The sequence below is a fragment of the Phocoena sinus genome, chromosome 5 (genome assembly GCF_008692025.1).
Source record: "Phocoena sinus isolate mPhoSin1 chromosome 5, mPhoSin1.pri, whole genome shotgun sequence".
In the NCBI taxonomy this organism is placed as follows: Eukaryota; Metazoa; Chordata; class Mammalia; order Artiodactyla; family Phocoenidae; genus Phocoena; species Phocoena sinus.
Genome location: NC_045767.1, coordinates 34309415 through 34336451, shown reverse-complemented (window position 1 = coordinate 34336451; position 27037 = coordinate 34309415). Strand labels below are relative to the sequence as shown.

Sequence of the window (27037 nt, the reverse complement as noted above, 5' to 3'; positions counted from 1 at the left end):
GCCTTTGCACTGTCTAGAGTTTCTTCTCAGTTTCAAACATTTTCCTTCCTCTTATTTTCCTCAGGTGAGCTGCCTTTCTCGGACACTCCATGTGCGAAAGGGTCGGGAAAAGATCTTACAGAAATCACACCCTGGCCCAGTGCTTATTTTCCCAAGGATCAGGACCCAGAAGGAAGGGGTTGGGACTGAAAAGACTAATTTCAGGCTAAGGCAGCACGTGGAGAGCAAGAAATCGGAAAGGCTCTAGACCTTTCCCTCCTCTGGCTCCTGCAGCCGAACCCCTCTCCAGTGCAAACCCTTGTTTCCTCAGGAATGCGGATCAGGGTTTGGCAAGTACGTTTTTAGCAAATAATCTCTGAATGTTCGGTGTTTAAAGGCGGAAGCATGACTTTGAGGGCGCACAGTAATCCTTAAAAAAACGATCCTGTCCCCACTGTTGTGATGCAAATGCAAATTCTCATGGCTCCACACTAGCTCCGCGGTCACTTGCGGGTGACTCTAGCTGAGAGTCACCCCCGAGCCCCGTCTGGCTCGGGGCAGCAGAACCGCAACGCAGTGTCCCGGCGCACCTGTACACACCCAGCGGCCCACACTGAACCCATAAGCCGCCGGGTACACACACGCGCGCTTCCCCTCCTCCCGCCGCACCTTGTTCTCTTTCCTTTCCCCGGACTCCCAGCCCTCGGCGCACACAATGGGATGTTTGTTTGCTTCAGCAGCATGTTGCAGCGCAGTCCCTGCTTTGCCTAGCTCGGTTCGGCAGGTCTCTCAGGTAACAGGTGGCAGCTTCCCCTGTTGGATTCTAGGTATAAAAAAGAATGACCTCATAGGGGTGGAGCCCTGGGACTCCGTGGAGGGCAGTCACAGCTAGGTAACCCTGGAGTGAAGCCGGTTGGTTAGAAGGGGGCACTTAAGCTCCTCAGGCTGGCGGCTTTAACATTTACCCTGAGGCCCTTTAGCAGCCAGCCATTGCCCGCTGGTCCCTAGAGGTGGTCTCTGCCTCCCATGGAGCCCAAAGAAGCCCCCGGGAAAGAAACTATGGGCACCAGGAAAAAGAGTCTGCCCTTCCCGAGGCCCAGGCTCTATATGCTGGAAAGAAGGAAGACTGACCCTGTGGTTGAGAGCAGTGTTCCTGGGGACTACTCTGGTACCTTGACGAGGAGCCAGTCTCACAGGACCGAGTACAACCAGAAATTACAAGGTAACCTACAAAAAACCCATGGCCTTGGTTCCTGCACTCCCAGCTCTTTTCCTCTTACTCTTCCACTTGCAAAGGAAGCAATTAAGGTAGAGGAGAAAATCAAACATTACCTTCCTCTATAAGGAGGAAAGTAAGAAAATAAGAAAATGAAAGTAAATCTAATTCACAAGTTGTAGGAGAAATTTATTATGTCCTTCCATCGTTAAAAAGCCAATTCTGGGGCTTCCCTGGTGGCGCAGTGGTTGGGAGTCCGCCTGTTGATGCAGGGGAAACGGGTTCGTGCCCCGGTCCGGGAGGATCCCACATGCCGCGGAGCGGCTGGGCCCGTGAGCCATGGCCGCTGAGCCTGCGCGTTTGCAGCCTGTGCTCCGCAACGGGAGAGGCCAGCATACAGGAAAAAAAAAAACAACAAACAAACCAAAAAAGGCAATTCTGAATTATTCTCAATATTGTCATGTCTTTCTTTTCCTGCCACATTCCTCTTTTCTTCTCCCTCCTGCACCCAATTTAAGACGTGGGAAGCACTAGAAAGCAAATGATTTAGAAACCTACAAAAGATAGTTTATCTCAATAGACAGGTGTGAGATGTCACACCAGGAGATCTATCTAGGTAATTGTACTGAACTGTGATTGTGGTTATATTAAATAGGGGCCTGAAACTACAATTATGTCTGGGAAAATAAGGGATGTTATAGTCATCGGATAGTATAATAGGATTTCTTGAAAATCACATAGGTGTTCATTCCTTTAGAGTGAATCGAATAACATGCAAATATGGTAAGAGACGTTTAGCACGCTTAGATTGAATGACTGCTGAGGAAATGGCCGTAAGATAATTGGCACAGTTAATATAACATGTCCTGTTTCAGGCCCTGAATTGCTCTCCCTTCCCATCCACCCTCTCTTTTACTTCTCCCTTTTTCTCAAAGGTCATTTGGTCTAGTAAATATCATTTTGATGTGGATGCTGTGCAACTTTTTAAGTAGCCGCTGCAGTACCTGTTATGTGATCCCCCAGAACCTGTCTCTCCTACTTCGAGGCACACTGTGTTTAAGCTCTCATAACCCTACCATGAGCTGTCATTCCGGATTGAAAAACTACAATGAGGCTAGAGCGACCAATGGGACAAGCTTGTACTTAGAAGGTCTCTTTCCTCAAAAAATGTGCGTGGACTTCGTGATGCAAATTAATTAAATTAAGTAAGTTAAATGCATTTAAATTAAATCTTTAAAGCTTCCTACTATGAGTTAATGCTTTTAAAAAATCCTGATAGCTCAGGATTAAAATGCACATGTCAAGTCTTGTCCTTAAAGATGGTTGGTTTTTTTTTTAATGGGGAAGGGGTACTATTTGAGCTTTGAAATTAATTTTCTCAAGGCCATGTATAAACTGGAAAAAATGCAAATTTTAAAGTCACGTATATTTGGTTTCCAATCCTGGCTCTTCAATTTACTACCTATAAGACTGAGCAAATCACTTAAAATTTCTGAGCTTCTGTTTCTCTATCTGTGAAAATAGGATAATGATACTTACCACACAGTGTTATTGGGAGAATGAAATTAGATAAGTGCATGAAACACCTAGAATATTGGCTGACACATGGCATGTGTTCCATAAATAGTAGCTATTTTTAATTTTAGGAATGATGGGTACCATAATGTTAGAACAGGACTTGCCTTGTGTTAGCCCCAATTTACTAATCTACTAATCTGTTTCAACTCTTTTCTGTCTTTTGATGAAGAGACCACAAATAAGGAATTCAGGAAAAGCCTACTGCTTTTTCCCTAATAACATGTTTCTTCTTTCCAAGGTTCACTAATTCAGCATCTTTTTGATCCAGATTTTCCATTAGTAAAATAAAAATGGGAATACTTTTTGATATTCTCTTCCTAAACTTAGCTTAAAAAAAAATAAGTCTGTGGCCACAGAATACAGTAGATATTTGTTGGTTACTTTGCAGAAGACTTCAGGCTTCTTATGTACTCCACTGGATTTGTGGTTTTCCTGTGCTCTGTTGGATCCTGTCTCTGAAGGTGGAAGGAAAGACGCAGGAGTTAATCCATGGTCCTAGACCTGACTGTGCTGGAGAAAAATCATCAGGGAGCATAGAGGAGCACATCAGAGCTGTAAAGATAAGCTGACCTCCTGATAAGTAACATTTTAAAGGTGTAACTCTTAATAAAGTCCAAGGCTGATACCTAATGTCTAATAGAGCTTTTAGTATGATTCTTCTGTAACTGGTTTGGCAACAATAGAAGGCATTTTCTCAATGTTGGAAGCAATCAGTTCTGTGGTTTGCACTCTCTCATCTGTACTCTACCCTTTATTTTAGTATGATTCTTCTGTAACTGGTTTGGCAACAATAGAAGGCATTTTCTCATTAATGTTGGAAGCAATCAGTTCTGTGGTTTGCACTCTCTCATCTGTACTCTACCCTTTATCATGCAGATGAGTCCTAAACCACTTTAAGAGATTCTTTATTATTGCAATACCAAGAGTTTTTCCTCTGCCTACCTTGGAACTGGCAGTTCCCTGGGAGGCACTGAATAAAGACCTGAGCTAGTTAGAGCCCTCAGGCAGATGGCCCCGAAACAAAGCCATCGTGAGGTCACAGTGTGCTTTCCAATACTGGAAAGCAGCCTCAAATTATTTAGTTGGTTGTCCTTCAGTGCTGTGTTGCTATCTGAGTAATACAATTTACTGTTCTGTCTCTGGAAGCAAGTTCTCTAGGGTTCTGGGAAATGTTACATCGTTCTTCGGTGTCCCTGGGCTCACCTCTTAACTATACAGTTTATCCGTTTCATTCAATTTCTGACCGACGTCGCTTTAGTAGTGTGAATCCTAAGCTGTAATAGTTTTTAAATCGTACAGGGGGTGAGAGCTACTAAATTAAACACTAGAACATGATTCTAATGAGATTATCATAAAATCTTTGTAAAAGATTGTGATCACATCCATGTAGTCATTCCTACTAAGCCTCAAGTTGCACAATAATAGTTCAATGCTAGCTACAGTTAGTGGCATCCTTATTCCTTCAACAGGTTCGTTCAGTTAATTGGCGTTTATTGAATATGTTATACGGTGAGCAAAAAACATGATATGGGCCAGGAATAACAACTACAAAATCATTAAGAAAAAGTGTCTGACCTTTACTCCAAAGGGGCCTGAAGTCTCGTAGGGAAAGATAAGACAGGTAAACAAATACAATAAAGGTGCAGGCGAGAGGTAGACATGGGATCAGGGCATCCGCAGAAGGAGGAAATGGTCTATTCAGGATTGGGTGGAGAGGTTGTCGGAAAACACTGTCGTTCAGAGATGGTAAGTGGGGATGGGGTGGAGGTGCAGAATGGGGAGAGAAGCGTATTTTAACATCTTCACTGGGATTATCTCTGTCTGAAATTATGTTGTTTGTTTCCTTATTTATTGTCTATTATCGACACATTTCCCCTCCCATCTCTCACGCCCACCCCCGCCAGTCCATGAAAGGCACCCTATCTTTCTCCTTAACTGTTCCATCTTTGCCCTTGGAATCGTGGTCAGCACACATGAATAGGATTAGTGCCCTCATAAAACACAAGAGATCTTGTTCCCTCCCTCTCTGCTCCCTGCCATGTGAGGATTTGAAAAGTCCGACATCTGTCCACCAGGAAGGGGGTCCTTACCAGCACCTTGAACTTTGATCTTGGACTTCTCAACTGCAAAAACTGTGAAAAACAAATGTTTGTTGTTTAAGCCACCCCGTTTATGGTATTTTTGTAACAGCAGCCCAAATCGACTAAGATAGTTGGTCAGTTACTTTTATCCTCTGTGGCCACGCTAAGCTTCTGGTTAATTTTTTGGCCAGTGCATATTTTTGCTAGTATCAGGTGAAAGAGTGAGAGTGGGTGGGTTAAATGTCCTCACAGCTGCAGATAACACAACAACAAAAAATCACATCTCCAATTCATGTTAGGTCTGCGATGTTTTCTTTTTCGCAAAGGCTATCATATCATTTTCATTATAAAAGGATTGATTGGTTGTTTTTATGAAATCCTGAAATGTTCTCACTATGGTGACAATAAATGAACCACTCTCCTGCATGGACTTTATACGGAATAAGATATTTTGCAGTATGAGGACAAATGGCTCAAAGACTAAGTTAGACTTGGTCAGATTATGGGAACAGTTAATTTGTAATGATTTTTTTTTTTCGGTACGCGGGCCTCTCACTGTTGTGGCCTCTCCCGTTGCGGAGCACAGGCTCCGGACGCGCAGGCTCAGCGGCCATGGCTCACGGGCCCAGCCGCTCCTCGGCATGTGGGATCTTCCCGGAACGGGGCACAAACCCATGTACCCTGCATCGGCAGGTGGACTCTCAACCACTGCACCACCAGGGAAGCCCAATTTGTAATGATTTTTAAGAATACAAACTAACCTGTAAGTGAAGAGGATGAGCTGTTAATACTGGAAGATTTGATGATTTTTGTTCAAGGGGTAATGAAGGGTGTAATAAAAGTAATTGTCCAGCTGTTCGTGCATGGTTCTCTCCTGGTGCTATGAGTCCTTTTTGTTCCTGCCTGTTCTTTGAGTACTGTAAAAGTAACTCCTTCCCCTTTACCTGCCTTTAGTGCAATGGGAAGTACTTGGATCAGTAATGTGACTGTTAACAGTATAAAGGCACTGTTAAAGCTAAGTAACGTCTCTCTCGTTGCATGCATAGAAACCCAAAAGAAGCATGATATTTTACTTTCTTTCTTTTCCAGTAAAGGTATTTTGCAGTTTTTAGAGGACACGTTGGATCAAATAAAGTGAGTCCCAGAAATCAAGAAAGTTTGAGCTATTCCACTACTACCACATTGTGATGGGAAAATTTATTCCTTCCATATTTAACTGATGTATCTCTAGATATAACTTTTTTAAAGGTAGCAAACACAGCTTCTAATTCTATTTTTTGTCCATAAAAATGATGGCTTTACCAAAACACAAAATGAGAAATCAAGAGGGAGGTATGAGCTAATGGAAGAAAGGAAGGAGAGGAAGAGGAAGAGAGAAAATTCAGATGTGCTAAGCACAGATAGAAATGAACCTTAAAATAGTGATATAGTTGGGGAAAAGGTGAGTGAGAGAAAAGCACTCAAGCTACATTCATCTTTGCTTCTGTTGGTACAGGAAAAGGGAAAACGGTCTTTTTATAGAATTACTTTTTCTTGATACCCTAATCATATTAACTTCAGTGTTTCTGTGGGTATTGATTTCCTGCTGATGGTGGATTATTGCAAGAATTGCTAAACTTGTCAGCAGTATCACCCTGAGCACCAGGCAAGACTTGACTTCAGGTGGAGCTTTAGAGCGCCCCCCTGTGGCCCCCTCTCCACCAAGCAGGTGAGGAGTCCTTGGGGCCAAGGTTCCTGGCTGCCTGGGATCCTTAACCTCATTTCTAGACTAAGTTCAGGGCATCTGGGACCATGGAATTTTCTGTTCAACTGGTCCCAATCACTGCCAGCAAGGCCTGTTGGGACCTCCTCCCAATCCCTTTCTCCTTAGGACAGACTGTGGTTGCTGGTGGGCACACCCTTTGGCTCCAGGGCCAGTCGGTTATGGAGGTGTGTCTGGAGCTCGATCATGCTGAGGTGTTCACACCATGCCTACCAGGCCCTTTGTGGGTGGAGGAGCTGGTAGAGGGAAGGGTAGGGATACAGGCCTCATGACTGGGGAGAGGGATTGTGCCCAGGGCCTCCTGCTAAGTTTTGGCGTGAAACTCTGAGGGACCTGAGAGATCTAATCTTGAACTTGGCCTTCCAGATGGTTATGAAGGTATATTTATTCAAGATGGAAGGATATAACATATTTTATTTAACAGTTTGCCAGCTTGACTTACAACTTTTAAATATGTAGATAAGGTATGCAGCCTCCGTTTATACACTTGCTCCAGGCCCAAAAAGGAGGCTACTTATGACTGTTATCTACATTCAGGATATAGCTTTCTTTTTATACTAGGCTGTGGAAAGAGGAAAGGAAGGGAAGCGGAGGGAAGGAAAGACATCGTGACTGTCAACCACCAGAAGCCGTGTCAGCCAGGGGCTTTCACACATTTTTATTTGATCCCAACACCTTTTCAGTTGGGGTTTTATAGTTGAAAAAATAGGTATATAAAGGAGAAATGACTTTCCCTCTACCCTCCTACATTCAATAGCCGGGCCTATGAGCTAAACAAACAATAGGCAGCTTAACAGGAGAAAAAGTATATGAGGGTATTCATTTTGAATGTTACATGCCGGGAAGCATCACAGGAAAAAAGAAGTGAATAACTCGAAAAAGGTTAGGATTAGAGAGCTTATATACTATCTTAATAGGGGAAGGAGAGGAGAAATGTAGGCCACTTAGGGGAGAGTAAATAATTTTAGGAAAGATGGATGGGCCCTTAGAAGAACCTCAGGGATACGTAATAGTTGGTGACAAAGTCTGTCTGGCTGTGGTGTCACTTCTAGTCTCCTGTCCTGTGAGAGGAGTCAACGTCCCCTGGTTGACAGTTGAGCTCCTTTTGGAGGATCTGTCTCTAGGCAGATAAGGGAGTGAAGAGAAAGCCTCTCCCTGCATTTGCTGCTTTTCAAGTGCTTTCAGCTCAAAATGATCAATGTACCAAAGTAACAAATTTGGGGGTGGCATGTCCTAAACTCCTTCAGGTGGTAGAGCTTGGATTTCATCATAGGTGCTTTAAATATTTGCAAAATTAAATGCAACTCATTCATTGACTTAGTAAGTATTTAATCTGTAGGGTATATTAGTAATGAGAAGTCAAAGCACTTTGAGGGTTGTAATACATGTTTTGTGATGTGATGACATTCCTCTGCTACTATGATAAAACTCGACCTGCTAAATTTTTTACTTTGGAATTCATGTTCTTTCTCTGTTATTATTGTGACATGCCACTGCTGGTGTGTTGTTGCTGTTTAATAAATGCTATCTTTTGGTTTAATTGTCAGGAAACAAAATTACAAAGTTAGGTGAAGCAAACCTGCCCTATTGTAATAGCTTAATCATCTCCATTTCCCACTTCCTTGGATATCTTGACACTATTACCTTAATTTTATGCCTGTTTCATTTATTGGTATCTCAATAAAACTTAACATGCATCCACAAAACTGAAAACCCTATTTTATAGCAGTGGGTGGTGGTGATGGTGGTGTATACATTTGCAAATGAAAAGAATGGAATTATATACTGGAAACAAGTAGTTCTTTACCTAGGTAGGTGATATTTCAATAGAATTCTATGAAGTCAGCCTAAATTGTGAGTCTTAAATGCAGCAGGAAAATAGAGTGTTATGATTAAAGCCCTTGTCCCAGGTTGTTCTGAACAATTTCTTTCTTGATTAATGAGTCAGAGAAGAAATGAATACTCTGTGATACCTGGACTGAGGCCCTTGAGAGCAAATATAATCTTGACTGTCTGACATCCAGCTCTTACGTAAAGAAGAAAACCTAAAGGTCACGTCATCTAGCTGCTGCTCTAAGCACGCTGAGCCGTTGTACCCCTCAGAGAAATGGTCTTTCCTGAATGCTTTTCAATGTTAGGTCTCCAGTGTCACTATAGAAGTTGGCACAGATTTCTGCTTCTGTCTTTGTTGTGAAATAGTTGATGAAGACATTGTTTACTTCTCTCAGTGCCATCCAGTTTTATTCAAGGAAAAACTTTGGCTCTTCTTAAGAATTAGAATATGTCCCCTTTCCAGATAAAAACAAGCAATTTAGTGTATATATTTAGCTGCCTGAAACTTGAAGTCAGTTTTGTACCTAATGCCTGGTCTTTTATTAGCTACTTCCCCCCCACCCCCCAATTTTTTCCTCCAAATATCTGTAAGTATGGATTCTCATCACTGAGATCTCTGCTCACCTTCTGGGAGAGTCCTTCCTGACCATTCTACCTACAGCTGTGTAGAAGAGGAAAGACTTTTCCTTTCTCCTCTTAGGTTCTGTGGCTGGGACATGTGAGTAGAACTTACAAGAGACAGAATAACAGGAGAAAAAGCACACACATTTTATTTGATGTTAATATTTGTACATGGCACAGAGGGTTTCATAGAAAGAAGCAAGAATCCCAATGCAGTTAGACCCAGGGGCTTATATATCATTTTAACAAAGAGTGATAACTTGTGGAAATGTGGCAAGACAAAGGAAAAGGGGGTTTGAGCTAAGGGTATTAAACTGTGGGGAAGTGAACAGGAAACATATGGTGGAAACTAATGGAATGTAAGGGTTATTTCAGTAAGATCTGTTTGTACAGACTCATCTTGATGTCAACTCCCTGTCTCCAGTGACAAGAATTCTCTCCTCTTCCTGACACAGGGAGGGCATAGAGCTCTTCCTGAACCCGCTGCTTCTCAATTGCCTTCAGTTCAAAGTAATCAACATGCCAGAGAGGTATATTTTGGGATGGTATTTTCTAATCCCTTTCAGTGACCTTCATACTACCTGTTGCTCTCTGGAATTATGCTTTTCTATTCTATTTTGCCCCTCTCTTCCACTTGAACATAATTTTCCTTGGGAGTAGAGAGTTAGTCTTATTTTAACACTTAAGCAGTGCCTGGTATATGGTAGATGCTCAGCTCAAAGACTACTTACTCAATGATTTAAAACGATTCCATGACTCATTATAACTATATTGATCTGTATCATTGGTATATTGGCTTTTACAATTCTGTCATTCCCATTTCCCCACTATTTAATTGGAGTCAATTTTTGAGTTAACTCCTCTAACTTCTCTTTCTGTAAAAATAGAGAATATAAATAAATAAACTTAAATAAAGAAGAAAATAGAATTCCTTGGCCAAAGAAAATGAAATCTCAGTTTTAATGAATTTATCCAACAAGCATTTATCCGACAAGTTAATACGTGGTTAACACCAACTAGATCCTGAGAATATAAAAGTAACCAGAAGTGAACCCAGCCTATGGAGTGAGACAGGCAGTGAACCAATGATTGTAGCAATAAGTGCCTGAGGTAAGGCTGCAGTTTGGGTTCCTGGGTTGCAGATTCTGAGGTGGAAATTTGGGTGCAGGAGGTTTATTAGGGAATGTTCTTATGATCACCACCTGGGCAAGAGAAGGGACAGGCAGAAGATAGGGAGAAAGAGAGAGAGCTTGAGCTGTGATCTGGTCTCAGTGAAAGCCTTAGCCAACTCTAAGGCAAGTTCTGAAGATGAGATGATCCTTTGGACTTGTCACAGTGCTGTGAAGAACCTGGGCCCTTATATCATCACCCTTCAGGTTATTGGATGGGGCCACCTTGGAAAGGGAGCATGACCTGAGAAGTGCTCTCATCTGAGATAATTCCTGAAAATAAGCTGTCTGCTGGTGACACTCCCAGCAGTGGGGCAAGAAGTCCTTTTTTTCCTGAAGGGGAACGGGTCAGCTCATCACAGCACTGACCCGAAATTAGTGGTTATTAATATATTAGAGACACAAGTAAATCAATATAGGGATTGTGATGAGAAAGAGCTTAGCTGGACCTCTAAAATGTCAAAATAAGAGACACTGAAATCTGAATCTTGAAATCCAGTTTGTATTTTTTCTGGGGGGAAGAGGGCATTCCAGAAAGAGGGATTAAACATGTCCTAGTGCATGGAACAAGGTAATAAAATTGGTTTTCCCGTCTGGGGTTCATAGCTGAAAAAGATGACACTAATACAACTAGCATCTGTACTAGGCATGTGGGTACATTACATCATTTCATGCTCTTAACAACTTTGCTAAGAAGTTAATGTCAAATATTTATAGATAATAAAATTAAGGTTACAAGAGGTGTAGACACTTGCCCAGCGTTACGCAACTAGTAAGCGGTAACGTCAGAGTTATACTGAGGTCTACTTGACTCTAAGGTCCATGCTTTTTCAACCACTATGCAATCTCTGTTGTTCTAACCCCAGATTTTAGTAGTACCTCTTTTGTGGTTTGTTTTTAAGGAATAGGCTGACTTTGATAAAATTTTGAACAATACTCCAAAACATCAAGATACCCTTAAATTCTACCAGCACATTCACCTGCAATCTTAAAATCAACAGTGACCAGTAAGTGCTTTCCAGAAGCTGTGTTATTTTATGCTTTTCAACAAAATGTTTTATGTGGAAAGAAGTTAGAATGATATGCAATTGCAATGAATGAGAGGTACACTTAGATTCACTAGAACATTCCACTCTAAAAATACAAACCTAATGATTTGAATTATCTAGTCTTTGAAACCTGCCCCTCCTCACTAACTACAGAGCACACAGCAGGAGGAGAATGTCTGATGGAAAGCTGGGTCATAGTGTCAAACTATATTGCTCCTCTGCTTAATATTCCGCAATGCTTTTACATGTTCTCTAGCAGTAGTGTCCAAACAGAGGTACAGGCAGCCCAGAGGGGGGTTTCAAGAAAATTCATTATGAAAGAAAAAAATAAGTTAATCTTTTAGTCTTATCCTTTGAAAATATCTATTTTGTGTATTCTTTATCATGTATGTGATACATTAATACCACCCATGCATTGGAGGTACTTCCTCAAAACAGTTTAACTGACCCATGAACAAAACAGTTTGGGATGAAATTTTGACACATGCTACAACAGGATGAATCTTGAAGACATGATGCTAAGTGAAATAAGCCAGACACAAAAGTACAAGTATTCTATGATGCCACTTAAAAGAGGTACCTGGAATAGTCAAATACATAGAGACAAAAAGTAGAATGGTGGTTGCCAGAGGCTGGGGGGAAAGGAGAGTAGGGAGTTAATGTTTAATGGGTCCAGAGTTTCAGTTTGGGAAGATGAAAAAGTTCTGGAGATGGTTGGTGGTGATGGTTGCACAACAATGTGAATGTACTTAAAGCTGAACTGTGCACTTAAAGATAGTTAACATGGTAAATTTTATGTTCTGCACATTTTACCATGAGAAAAAAATTAATAAAGTTGGAGACCCCATGTCATAACATTAACATGGGTATAAGGCCTCTCACACCATGACTCTATCTTTCCATGTCTGGCCTGAGGGACAGTTTTACTTCGGATTGTCTTGCCTTGACACCTGCTGTTTCCTCAGCCTGGAGTGTTCTCCCTCATCTTGGTTGTTTTATAACCCCCTATTTACCTTTTCAATTCTATCTTTCTGTTGTTACACCCAAAATATATTTGAGTGTCCCATCCTGTATACATTTCTCATATTCGTTATTCACATGCCAATGTCTCTTACATTTGGTTGAACTTCTTGAGGACAGGAGCATTGGTATCGTCAGCAGTTAGGGAAAGGAGGGCCTGTACTCAATAATCCTGTTTGTTATGTAAATGAGTGGGTAAATGAATGAATTCATGAACAATAAATGGATGGTGTGGCAGTTGTGCAGTGAATATCCAGAATGGATACAGGAGGCCCTTCCCCATGATGTGTTCCCTGGAAGCCAGGTCCAAATCACGTCACTGACTTCAGGGTCACAGGTCCTGGTTATGGATCTAGCTCAGATGAGGGAATTATTTATTAATTTTTATCATACCACATATTTATCTTCTTCATATTGTGTTTTCTTGGTCACCCTTTACAATTCTGTTCTCATTAGCAAGGGCATACAAAAATCAGACTTACCTCATCCTGGAGGATGTATATGTTATCTCTTGAAATGTAACCTTACATTTTTATAACCAGATTTAGATAAAGAAATTATTTTCATTCTGGGCTAAGTGAAGATTCTGAGTGATTTCCTCCTTTTTTTTTTTTTTTTTTTTGCGATACGCGGGCTTCTCACTGTTGTGGCCTCTCCCGTTGGGGAGCACAGGCTCCGGACGCGCAGCCTCAGCGGCCATGGCTCACGGGCCTAGCCACTCCATGGCATGTGGGATCTTCCCAGACCGGGGCACGAACCCATGTTCCCTGCATTGGCAGGCGGACTCTTAACCACTGCACCACCAGGGAAGCCCCTACAAATTGAAGTTTTGTGGCAACCTTGTGTCAAGCTAGTCTATTGCGCCATTTTTTCCAATAGCATTTGCTGACTTCGTGTCTCTGTATCACATTTTGGCAATTCTCACAAAGTAAATTATAATACTTTTTCATTATTCATTTGTTATGGTGAGCTGTGATGTTACTATTGTAATTGTTTAGAGTGCCAGGAACTGCACCTATATAAGGTGGCAAGCAATCTATAAATGTTGTGTATTTTCTCACTGCTCCATCGACAGCCTGTTTCCCTGTCTCTTTCCCTCTCCTTAGGCTTCCCTAATCCCTGAGACACAAGGATGTTGAATTTAAGCCAGTTAATAACCCTACAATGGCCTCTAAATGTTCAAGTGAAAGGAAGAGTCACACATCTCTCACATTAAATCAAAAACTAGAAATGATTACGCTTGGTGAAGAAGGTATATCAAAACAAACTAGGCCTCTTACACCAAGCACTTAGCCAAGTTTTGAATGCAAAGGAAAAGTTTTTGAAGGAAATTAAAAGTGCTACATCAGTAAACACATGAATGACAAGCAAGTGAAACAGCCTTAATACTGAGATGGAGAAAGTTGTAGTGGTTCGGATAGAAGATCAAAACAGCCACAACATTCCCTTAAGCCAAAGCCTAATCAAGAGCAAGGCCCGGGCTTCCCTGGTGGCACAGTGGTTGGGAGTCCGTCTACCGATGCAGGGGACACGGGTTCGTGCCCTGATCTGGGAAGATCCCACATGCCATGGAGCGGCTAGGCCCGTGAGCCACGGCCACTGAGCCTGCGCCTCCAGAGCATGTGCTCCACAACAGGAGAGGACACAACAGTGAGAGGCCTGTGTACTGCAAAAAAAAAAAGAAAGAAAGAAAGAAAAAAAGAGCAAGGCCCTAACTCTCTTCAATTCTGTGAACACTGAGAGAGGTGAGGAAGCTGAAGAAGAAAAGTTGGAAACTAGCAGTGCTTGGTTAATGAGGTTTAAGGAAAAGTGCAAGGTGAAGCAGCAAGTGCTGATGTAGAAGCTGCAGCAAGTTATCTAGAAGATCTAGCTAAGATAATTAATGAAGGTGGCTACAATGAACAACAGATTTTCAATGCAGATGAAACAGCCTTCTATTGGAAGAAGATGCCATCTAGGACTTTCATAGCTAGAGAGGAGAAGTCAATGCCTGGCTTCAAAGCTTCAAAGGACAGGCTGACTTTGTTAGGGGCTAATGTACCTCATAGCTTTAAGTTGAAACCAGTGCTCATTTACCATTCCAAAAATCCTAGGGTCTCTAAGAATGATGCTCAGTTTACTCTTCCTATGTTCTATAAGTGGAACAGCAAAACCTGGATGACAGCACATTTGTTTACAACATGGTTTACTGAATATTTTAAGCCCAATGTTGAGAACTATTGCTCAGAAAAAACATTTCTTTCAAAATATGACTGCATATTGACAAGGCACCTGGTCACCCAAGAGGTCAGATGGAGGTGTACAATGAGATTGATGTTGTTTTCATGCCTGCTAACATGACTTTCATTCTGCAGCACATGGATCAAGGTATAATTTTGACTTTCAAGTCTTATTATTTAAGAAATACATTTCATAAGGCTATAGCTGCCATCAATAGCAATTCCTCTGATGAATTTGGGCAAAGTAAACGGAAAACCTTCTGGAAAGGATTCACCATTCTAGATGCCAGTAAGAACATTTGTGATTCATGGGAGGAAGTCAAAATATCAACACTAACAGGATTTTGGAAGGAGTTAATTCCAACCCTCATGGATGACTTTGAGGGGTTTAAGACATTAGCAGAGGAAGGAACTACAGAGGTGGTAGAAATAGCAAGACAACTAGAATTAGAAGTTGAGGTTGAAGATGCGACTAAATCGCTTCAATCTCATGATAAAACTTCAACAGATGAGGAGACGCTTCTTATGGATGAGCAAAGAGAGTGGTTTCTTGAGATAGAAACTACTCTTGGTGAAGATGCTGTGAAGATTGTTGAAATTAGCATAAAGGATTTAGAACATTACAAATGCTTAGTTGATAAAGCAGTGGCAGGGTTGCAGAGATTAACTCCAATTTTGAAAGAAATTCTGCAGTGGGTAAAATGCTATCAAACAGCCTTCCATGCTAAAGCGAAATCTTTCATGAAAGGAAGTGTCAAACAATGTGGCAACCTTCATCATTGTCTTATTTTAAGAAATTGCCAGGCCTGGTAGCAGTTTCCTTCAGAGCAGGTAGTGACTGCTCCTTGGGGAGCAAAGAGGAGGCCCAGGCTGTGTGGCCATTCTTGGGCGTGCACAGCCCAAAGTTCTTTGTTTAGAGTCAGTGATATTTTAAGCCTGGAGGAAGACCCAGAGAAATTAAATGACTTACCCGGGGCCAGAGGGAAAGTAAAAAGGAAGCCTAGACTTGGCCCCAAGTCTTCAAATAGAGTACGCTTGCCATTATATCACACTGACCCTCAGGCTTCTGGAGCAGTAAGATGGCAGAGTAGAAGGATATGAGCTCACCTCCTCTCATGAAAACACCAAAATCATAACTAACTGCTGAACAACCATCAACAAAAGAGACTTGAACCTACCAAAAATGATATTCTACACACAGAGACAAAGAGGAAGCCACAGTGAGATGGTAGCAGGGGCACTTTCACAATTTAATCAAATCCCATAACTGCTGAGTGGGTGACCCACAAACTGGAAAATAACTACATCACAGAGATTCCCCCACAGGAGTGAGAGCTCTGAGCACCACGTCAGGCTCCCCAGCCTGAGGGTCTGGCATTGGGAAGAGGAGCCCCCAGAACATTTGGCTTTCAAGGCCAACAGGGCTTAAGTGTAGGAGTTCCACAGAACTGAAGGAAGCACAGACTCTGTCCTTGGAGGGCGCACACAAGCTTTCACGTGCACTGGGACCAAGGGCAAAGCAGTGACTCCATAGGATCCTGGGCCAGACCTACCTGTGGGTCTTGGAGGGTCTCCTGGGGAGACAGGGGTCAACTGTGGCTCACTGTGAGGGCAAGGACTGGTGGCAGATACCCCAGGGAACACTCATTGACATGAGCTGTCCTGGAGTTGCCATTTTGGCACCAAGACCTGGCCCCACCCAGCAGCCTGCAGGCTCCAGTGCTGGGATGCTTCAGGTCAAACAACAAATAGGGTGAGAACACAGCCCCACCCATCAGCAGACAGGTTACCTAAAGTCTTCCTGAATTAACAGCTGCCAATAAACACACTCCTTGACACAGCTCTGCCCACCAGAGGGACAAGATTCAGCTCCGCCCACCAGTGAGCAGGTACCAGTCCCTCCCACCAGGAGCCTGCACAAATCCCCACACCAACCTCACCCACCAGGGAGCAGACACCAGAACCAAGAAGAATTACAATCTTGCAGCCTGAAGAATGGAGACCACAAACACAGAAAGAAAGACAAAGTGAGACAGCAGAGAAATATGCTCCAGATGAAGGAACAAGATAAAATCCCAGAAGAACAGCTAAGTGAAGTAGAGACAGGCAATCCACCTGAAAAAGAGTTCAGAGTAATGATGATCCAAAATCTTGCAAAAAGAATGGAAGCACAGACCAAGAGGATATAAGAAATGTTTTATAAAGAGCTAGAAGATTTAAAGAACAAACAAACAGAGATGAACAATACAATACCTGAAATGAAAAATGCACTAGAAAGAATCAATAGCAGAATAAATGAGGCAGAAGAACGAATAAGTGAGCTGGAAGACAGATTGGTGGAAATCACTACTATGGAACAGAATAATGAAAAATAATGAAAAGAGATGAGGACAGTCTGAGACCTCTGGGACAACATTAAACACACCAACATTCACATTATAGAGGTCCAAGAAGAAGAAGAGAGAGGGAAAGAGCCTGAGAAAATATTTGAAGAGATAATAGCCAGAAACTTCCCTAACATGGGAAAGGAAACATTCTCTCAAGTCCAGCGAGTGCAGAGAGTCCCATATAGGATAAATCCAAGAAGGAATATACCAAGGCACATGTTAATCAAACTGGCAAAAATTAAAGACAAAGAGAAAACTTTAAAAGCAGCAAAGGAAAAGCAACAAATAACATACAAGGGAATCCCCATAATGTTATCAGCTGATTTTTCAGCAGAAACTCTTCAGGCCAGAAGGGAGTGGCATGGTATATTTCAAGTGATGAAAGGGAATAACCTACAACCAAAAATACTCTACCAGCAAGGCTCTCATTCAGATTCGACAGAGAAATCAAAATTTACACAAGCAAAGGCTAAGAGAATTCAGCAGCACCAAACCAGCTTTATACCAAATGCTAAAGGAATTTCTCTAGATGGAAAAGAAATGGCCACAACTAGAAGCAAAAAAATTACAAATGGGAAAGCTCACCAGTAAAGGCAGTCATACAGTAAAGGCAGGAAATCATCCACACACAAGTATGACATCAAAACCAGCAATTGTGAGAAGAGGAGAGTACAAATGCAGGATATTGGAAATGCATTTGAAATTAAGAGACCAGCAAACTAAACAATCTTGTATAGAAATATAGATGTCTATATCAAAACCTCGTGATAACCACAAACCAAAATTTACAATAGATACACACACAAAAAAGAAAAACAATCCAAACACAACACTAAAAATAGTCATCAAATCACAAGAGAATAGAACAAAAGAGGAAGGGAAGAAAAAAAGACCTATAAAACCAAATCCAAAACAATTAACAAAATGGCAATAAGAACATACATATTGATAATTACCTTAAACGTAAAAGGATTAAATGTTCCAACCAAGACATAGACTGGCTGAATGAACCCAAAAACAAGATCTGTATATATGCTGTCTACAAGAGACCCACTTCAGATCTAGGGACAAACAGAGACTGAAAGTGAGGGGACTGAAAAAGTTTTCCATGCAATGGAAATCAAAAGAAAGCTGGAGTAGCAATACTGATATCAGACAAAATAGACTCTAAAATAAGGACTATTACAAGAGACAAAGAAGGACACTACATAATGATCAAGGGAATCAACCCAAGAAAAAGATGTAACAATTGTAAATATATATGCACCTAACACAGGAGCACCTCAATATATAAGGCAAATGCTAACAGCCATAAAAGGAGAAATCGACAGTAACACTATAATAGTGAGGGACTTTAACACCCCACTTACATCAATGGACAGCTGATCCAGACAGAAAATGAATAAGGAAACACAGGCCTGAAATTACACATTAGACCAGATAGTCCTATTGATATTTATAGAGCATTCCATCCAAAAGCAGCAGAATACATATTCTTCTTAAGTGTGCACAGAACATTCACCAGGATGGATCACATGTTGGTTTATAAAGCAACCCTTGATAAATTTAAGGAAACCGAAATCACATCAAGCAACTTTTCTGACCACAATGCCATGAGATTAGAAATCAACTACAAGGAAAAAACCTGCAAAAAAAACAAATATGTGGAGGCTAAATAATATGTTACTAAACAACCAATGGATCACTGAAAAAGTCAAAGAGGGAATTTAAAAAAATACCTAGAGACAAATGAAAATGAAAACACAACAATCCAAAACCTATGGGACGTAGCAAAAGCAGTTCTAAGAGGGAAGTTTATAGCAATAAAATCTTACATCAGGAAACAAGAAAAATCTCAAATAAACAACCTAACTTTATCCCTAAAGCAACTAGAGAAAGAAGAAGAAGCAAAACCCAAAGTTAGTAGAAGGAAAGAAATCATAAAGATCAGATCAGAAATAAATGAAAAAGAAATGAAGGAAACAATAGAAAAGATCAATGAAACTAAAAAGCTGGTTCTTTGAAAAGATAAGCAAAATTGATAAACCTTTAGCAAGACTCATCAAGAAAAAAGGGAGTGGACTCAAATCAATAAAATTAGAAATGAAAAAGGAGAAGTTACAACTAACACCGCAGAGATACAAAGGATCATACGAGACTACTACAAGTGACTATATGCCAATAAAAAGGACAACCTAGAAGAAATGGACAAATTCTTAGAAAGGTACTATCTCCCAGACTGAACCAGGAAGAAATAGAAAATATGAACAGACCTATCACAAGTACTGAAATTGAGACTGTGATTAAAAAACTCCCAACAAACAGAAGTCCAGGACCAGATGGCTTCACAGGCGAATTCTATCAAACATTTAGAGACAAGTTGACACCTATCGTCTGAAACTATTCCAAAAAATTGCAGAGGAAGGAATACCCCCAAACTCATTCTATGAGGCCACCATCACCCTGATACCAAAACCAGACAAAGATACTACAAAAAAAGAAAATTACAGGCCGATATCACTGATGAACATAGACACAAAAATCCTCAGCAAAATACTAGCAAACTGAATTCAACAATACATTGAAAGGATCAGAGACCATGACCAAGTGGAATTTATCCCAGAGTGCAAGGATTTTTCAATATATGCAAATCAATCAGTGTGATACACCACATCAACAAATTGAAGAATAAAAACCATATGATCACCTCAATAGATGCAGAAAAAGCTTTTGACAAAATTCAACACCAATTTATGACAAAAACTCTTGAGAAAGTGGGCATAAAGGAACCTACTTCAACATAATAAAGGCCATATATGACAAACCCACAGCTAACATCATACTCAATGGTGAAAAGCTGAAAGCACTTCCTCTAAGATCAGAAACAAGACAAGGATGCCCACTCTCAACACTTTTATTCAACATAGTTTTGGGAGTCCTGACAGCGGCAATCAGAGAAGAAAAAGAAATGAAAGGAATCCAAATTGGAAAAGAAGAAGTTAAACTGTCACTGCTTGCAGATGACATAATACTATACATAGAAAAGCCTGAAGATGCTACCAGAAAGCCACTAGAGCTCATCAGTGAATTCGGTAAAGTTGCAGGTTACAAAATTAATACATGGAAATTTCTTACATTTCTATACATCAACAACATAAGATGAGAAATAGAAATTAAGGAAACAATCCCATTTACCATCTCATTAAGAAGAATAAGATACCTAGGAATAAACCTACCCAAGGAGTCAAAAGATCTGTACTCTGAAAACTATAAGATGCTGATGAAAGAAGTCGAAGATGACACATACAAATGGAAAGATATACCATGTTCTTGGATTGGAAGAACGAATATTGTCAAAATAGCTACACTACCCAAGGCAATCTACAGATTCAATGCAATCCCTATCAAATAACCAATGGCATTTTTCACAGAACTAGAACAAAAATTTTTCAATTTGTATGGAAACACAAAAGACCCTGAATTGCAAAAGCAATCCTGAGGAAGAAAAACAGAGCTGGAGGAATCATGATCCCTGACTTCAGACTATTCTACAAAGCTACTAGTCATCAAAACAGTATGGTCCTGCCACAAAACAGAAATATAGACCAATGGAAGAGGATAGAAAGCTCAGAAATAAACCCATGCATCCATGGTCAATTTATCTATGACAAAGGAGACAAGACCATACAATGGAGAAAAGACAGTCTCTTCAGTAAGTGGTGCTGGGAGAACTGCACAGCTACATGTAAAAGAATGAAATTAGAACACACCCTAATACCACACACAAAAATAAACTCAAAATGGATTAAAGACCTAAATGTAAGACAGGATACTATAAAACTCTTAGAGGAAAGCATAGGCAGAACACTCCTTGACATAATTGCAGGATGATCTTTTTGGATCCACCTCCTAAAGTAATGAAAATAAAAATAAACAAATGGGACCTAATGAAACTGAAAAGCTTTTTCACAGCAAAGGAAATCATAAACAAAATGAAAAGACAACCCTCAGAATGGGAGAAAACATTTGCAAATGAAGCAACCAATAAGGGATTAATCTCCAAAATATACAAAGAGCTCATGCGTCTCAATAGCAATAAAACCAAACAACCCAATCAAAAAAGGGCAAAAGATCTATATAGACATTTCTCCTAAGAAGACAAACAGAAAGCTAAAAAGCACATGAAAAGATGTTCAAAATCACTAATTATTAGAGAAATCCAAATCAAAACTACAATGAGGTATCACCTCTCACCAGCCAGAATGGCCATAATCAAAAAGTCTACAAGCAATAAATGCTGGGAAAAAAAAAAAAAGACACACACACAAAAAAAATAATAAATGCTAGAGAGGGTGTGGAGAAAAGAGAACCCTCTTGCACTCTTGGTGGGAATGTAAATTGATACAGCCTCTATGGAGAACAGTATGGAGGTTCCTTAAAACAAGTAAATATATAGCTACCATATGATCCAACAATCCCACTCCTGGGCATATATCTGGACAAAACTCTAGTTTGAAAAGATACAGGCACCCCTATGTTCATAGCAGCACTAGTTACAATAGCCAACACATGGAAGCAACCTAAATGTCCATTGACAGATGAATGGATAAAGATGTGGTACATACATATACAATGGAATATTACTCAGCCATAAAAAGAATGAAATAATGCCATTTGCAACAACGTGGATGGACCTAGAGATTATTATATTATACTAAGTGAAGTAAGCCAGACAGAGAAAGATAAATATCATATGATATGCTTATATGTGGAATATAAAAAGGTGATACAAAAGAACTTATTTACAAAACAGAAATAGACTCACAGACTTAGAAAACAAACTTATGGTTACCAAAGGGGCCAGGGGGTGGGGGAATAAATTGGGAGTTTGGGATCGACGTATCCACACTACTATACTTAAAATAGATAACCAACAAGGACCTGCTGTATAGCACAGCATACTCAGTATTTTGTAATAACCTATAAGGGAAAAGAATCTGAAAAAGTAGATATATATACGTATGTATAACTGAATGAGTTTGCTGTACACCTGAAACTAGCATGACATTGTAAATCAACTATAGTCCAATAAAAAATAAATTTTAAAAAAGGAATGTTTTAAAATTCCAGTCTTCAGCAACCACCTCCCTGATCTGTCAGCAGCTACCAACATCAAGGCAAGACCATCCACAGCAGAAAGATTATGACCCACTGAATGCTCAGATGATGATCAGCATTTTTTAGCAATAAAGTATTTTAAAATTATGATATGTACTTTTCTTAGACATAATGCTATTGCACACATAAGAGACTATAGCATAACATAAACATCACTTTTATATGCACTGGGAAATGAAAAATTTCATGACTACCTTTACTGCAGTGGTCTGGAACTGAACCTGCAATATCACTGGGGTATGCCTGTATACATATATAATGTTGCACTGATCACTGCTTTGTATATTCTGCTTGGAACCTGTGGCCTGCAATAATTAAGTTGAATTAAAAGAGTCTGTTTCAATTGGTTGTGAAGAAAGGCAACCTTCTCATTTGTCTAAAATATTTACAAATTGGAGAATGGTGTACTCTATATCTAAACCAGCATAAAGATTTTAGCAATAAAAAGAGAGGAAAAAAGCAATGACACCCATGATTTGTCCACAAATTACCTTAAAATTATCTTTATCCCCAATTCATGCATGATTAGCACACATATCGTTTTTTAAAAAGGCAAGATGGGATTAGTCCCCACTCCCAGACCTTATTTCCTTCTTTCCAGGGTTCTGCTCAAAAGTCCCCTTATTAGTGAGGCTTTCTCTGACTTCTCTCTATGCCGGAATAACCACTACCCACCAGCTGGTTTATTTTCTTTCATAGTGCCTTACCACGTTCTGGCATGCTATATATTTCTTCATTAATTGGTTTTTTGTTTCTCTTCCATTGCTAAAATGTTCCATAAGAGATGATGTTTCTCTCAGTTTTTTCATTGCTGTATTGACATTACCTACAAAACGATTTCTCAACATTTGCACTACTGACATTTTGGGCTAGATAATTCTTTGTTGCAGGGTGTTGTCCTTTGCACTGTAGAATATCAGCAGCATCCCTCACCTCTACCCACTAGATGCCAATAGCACCCTCATCCCCTAATTGTGACAACCATAAATGACTCCAAACATTATCAAATATCCCAGGCAGGCGGCAGGGGGGAGGCAAAATTTGGGATTGAAAACCACTGATCTAAAACAGTGCCTGGCACGATGGGCACTAAATAAATATTTGTTGAATGAACAAACACATGGATAAAATCAGTATATCTCATCCAGTCAAAAGATTTCCTTCTCAGCAATAGAACAATTACAACAGAAAAATTAAATACAGAGAGGACTTTCCCAAGTAAAGTTCCATCTCTATTCAGGGCTTAAAATTTGTCCTCTTGTGTTCTCCTGCTAAAGACTTTAAATAAAGACATTTCCAGAAAGTACCCTTTTATTTAGCTTCTAATTGTTTTGGCTGCCCTATGCTGATCACCAAAGGAGCCTATAAATTCAAACCAATGCCACTTAAGCATTTTTCAAGCCAGGTAAGTTTTGTTGAGTTCCCTTTTGAAATCCACTTCTCTACTGTCCATAGCAATTAGCAGTCAGAGGAAATAAATCACACGCCCTTCGAATGAGGATAAAATATTTCCCTGCCCCAATGTTTGAGCTTTCAAATTCAGAGCAGTGGAGAGTCTGCTCCTCCATATTTTCACTTAATACTTAATATTGGCTCCTCTCCAAAACCTGCCTGACATGCAATTATTTTTAACCTATTTCACAGAAGGCCAGTTCCATTCATCTTTCTGTGGATCAGATTTCCACTGAAACTGATAAAAGATTTTACTGTGTGAAACTAAATCTGTAGGGTTCAGTGCAATGCTAAGCCAAGGGTTTTGAGGTTTATGGGGGCAGATGTGACATACAGCATGGAGGGGGACAAAAGAACATGTTTAACCATATTGGGGGTTTGGTAATGATCTATTTGAAATAAAACCCTAGGTAGAATTATAGGTGTGTGTTTGCACTATATGGGTACAAAGGGGATTGGACGGCAGGGGTGATGGTCAGAAAATCTGAACTCAATTTCTGACTCTGTTATTTAAGGTAAAATACTCACCTTCTCTAGAAATTACCTTCCTTCTCTATATAATGAGATAGAATTGGATAGACTTTATCACCTTATCTCCCTTATGTGTTCTTTCTCCATTGTTCCCTATTTCTTTAAATGACACCACTGTTCCATTAATAGTGAGAAATCTGAGAGTCAACTTTGACTTTTCTTCTCCTTTACCCCTACACTGATTGCTCACCAGTTCATGTTAGTTTCATCTCCTAGATTTCTCTTGATCTGTTCAGTTCTCTCTGTCCTATTGGCAACTAGACAAAGCTTAATTGCCTCTATCTCTCCCCTAGCAACTAGACCCTCTGGGTTCATGGCCACTTTCCTGTCTCCTTGCCTTCATCCTTGCTCTCTACCCTCTTCCTCGAAACCTGGTTCTACTGAGGCCAAAGTGATCTTGTGAAGAGAATTTGATCATGTCACTCACGTGGAGATATGGGGATATATGTATATGTATAGCTGATTCCCTTTGTTACAAAGCAGAAACTAACACACCATTGTAAAGCAATTATACTCCAATAAAATGTTAAAAAAACAAACGAAAAAATGGCTCCCTGATTTCCCATTCTTCTTAAAAATTCCAGATTCCTTAACAAGGCCTTCAAGATCTGTCTCCTGATCATTTCTCTAGACTCATCTCCTTACCGCATTCTTTAACATTTGTATTTTCATCATGCTAAGCTTTTTGCAAATCTTTCTTTGCCACCAAGCCTTTGGACACGCTGCTGCCTCTGCTCAGGACCCCTGGGCTTCTCTCTTCACCAGTGCTACTCCCTTTCAGATTTCATTCAGGTGGGTCTTCTCCAGTAGGCCTGACCACTAGGCTGCACTCTGAGTAGCATATAGGTCATGGTTTATTGTAATTATATTTGTACATCAGTTTTTAAATATTGACTGATATTTTAAATTGCAAAGTGATTTGTTTGCAGAATCTTTCTAAATACTTTTCTCCTCTTTTACAGTTGTCTCATTCAACTCCTAGTAGAGCAGCTGTGTTCTGGCAACTTTTTATCAAATCATTTCAAAGCATTAAAGCAGTTTTCATGGAAACACACATACTCTTTTACACTCACAGGTCATCAGTTTATGTAAGTTTAAATTAAATTAATGTAATTACAATAAGAAGTACAACTGACATAATGAGGTTTGCTGTTGAACACAACTACTTCTTGGAGAAGATGCAATTTGATCATTAAGTGAATAAGTGCACAGGCATCGGTTGGTACGTCTTAGGGAAGGATTTATCCTGCTACTTTGATACCCTATCTTTACAACTAGATTGTACACTTCTTGACAGAAAGGACTGTTATTTTATTCATTATATATCCAACATAAAGAATAGTCCCAACTCAAAACCAATGTATAATTTAAGAAATTGATATTAAATTAGATACAAGATTTCTTTAAAAACTATGGAATTCATAAAATTGCTCACCTTCAAATTCTGATTTTTCTTACTCTTATTTAATAATGAACATATGTATGGTTGTGACAAAATTATGAATTAGGGTCAGGTTCTTGCACTGTATTATCCTTGTATTCTCCACAGTTAAATGACTCCGTGAGCGAGCTCCTCAGTAAATGAGTGTTGAATGGTGTATGTGTGCTTGCATAATCTGGTCTTAGGGGTGAGGAGTGGGTATGAGGGCAGGTGTTGGTAATCAAGGCATTAAGTAAAACCTTAAGCTCAGTATATGAAAATATTAGTTCCAAATCTCCTTTATTAAGAGATAAGTGAGATTTCAATGTCATAATGGAAATCAAAATCCATGATTATTTGTTGGTAGCTATTGATGAATAATATCAGCTAGGGACTTTAATCCAAATAAATAAAGACCTAGAATGTTAAAAGTAATAATAAACTGTGTATGTTAGCAGGACATGTGTCTTATTTTAGTTACCTTGCTTTTTCAACTTTCTTGAGAAACACAACATTTTCAGTGAATTTCTCAGAAACTTATTTGTGCTGGTGACTTAGCTTCAGGATAAATGAGAAAGAATCCGATTTTTTAAAAAAATTCAAGGGTTTTTATTATGTCAAACAACATACAAGGAATTTGTATTCAGATTTGAATTTGAATTCAGCCTGAATAAGGAGAATGAACATTAGGCCTGGTATTGAACCCATTTTGTAGAAGTCCTTGCTGTTTTGTGCTTTTTTTTTCTAGAGCAGGTCCAGAGCCCAGAAGAATAGTTTCCTGAAGGATGCTCAATCTCTCCTCCCACCCTTGGAACATTTCCAAGAGGGAAAAAAAAAGGAGGAAAAGCAGATGCTGCCATTCAGAACCAGATATTAGAAAAATGGCAAGTAAATCATGGTCATGAAAATAATGACTTATATTTTTTTAAAAAATAAATTTATTTATTTATTTTTGGCTGTGTTGGGTCTTCGTTTCTGTGCGAGGGCTTTCTCTAGTTGCGGAGAGCGGGGGCCACTCTTCATCGCGGTGCGCGGGCCTCTCGCTGTCACGGCCTCTCTTGTTGTGGAGCACAGGCTCCAGACGCGCAGGCTCAGTAGCTGTGGCTCACGGGCTTAGTTGCTCCGCGGCATGTGGGATCCTCCCAGACCAGAGCTCGAACCCGTGTCCCCTGCATTGGCAGGCAGACTCTCAACCACTGCGCCACCAGGGAAGCCTGACTTACATTTTTTGAGAGGTTTCTGTGAGTCAGACCCTGAGTTCAGCAATTGGCCTGCTTTATCTGGATTCTTACAACCTCCTAGCAGCAAGTAATAGTTAAAATGCAGGTTTGGGAGCCAGACTGACTCAGTTTCTGGTTTGAATCCACTTACTGTGGTGTGACCTTAGGCCTTAACCTTAACCCGTGTTTCACTTCTTCACATGGAAATAAAGGGAATAAAAAAATCTATGTAGTGTTTTTTGTGAGGATTGAAGAGCTAATACAGACAGGCTCAGTATTTAGCACAAAGTGAGAACAGTCATCCCTTGGTATCCATGGGGAT

At 40.1% G+C, this 27037-nt stretch overlaps 1 protein-coding gene across 1 annotated transcript in view; it reads left to right on the top strand.

The window, feature by feature from the left end:
- The first annotated feature begins 859 nt into the window (after positions 1–859).
- The window catches only part of ARHGEF38 (Rho guanine nucleotide exchange factor 38), a 156610-nt gene continuing 130432 nt past the window's right edge, over positions 860–27037 (top strand). Inside the window, exon 1 of the mRNA XM_032633281.1 lies at positions 860–1201. Within this exon, the coding sequence (XP_032489172.1) occupies positions 1006–1201 (196 nt within the window). The 5' untranslated portion in view covers positions 860–1005. The remainder of the gene's footprint in view (positions 1202–27037) is intronic.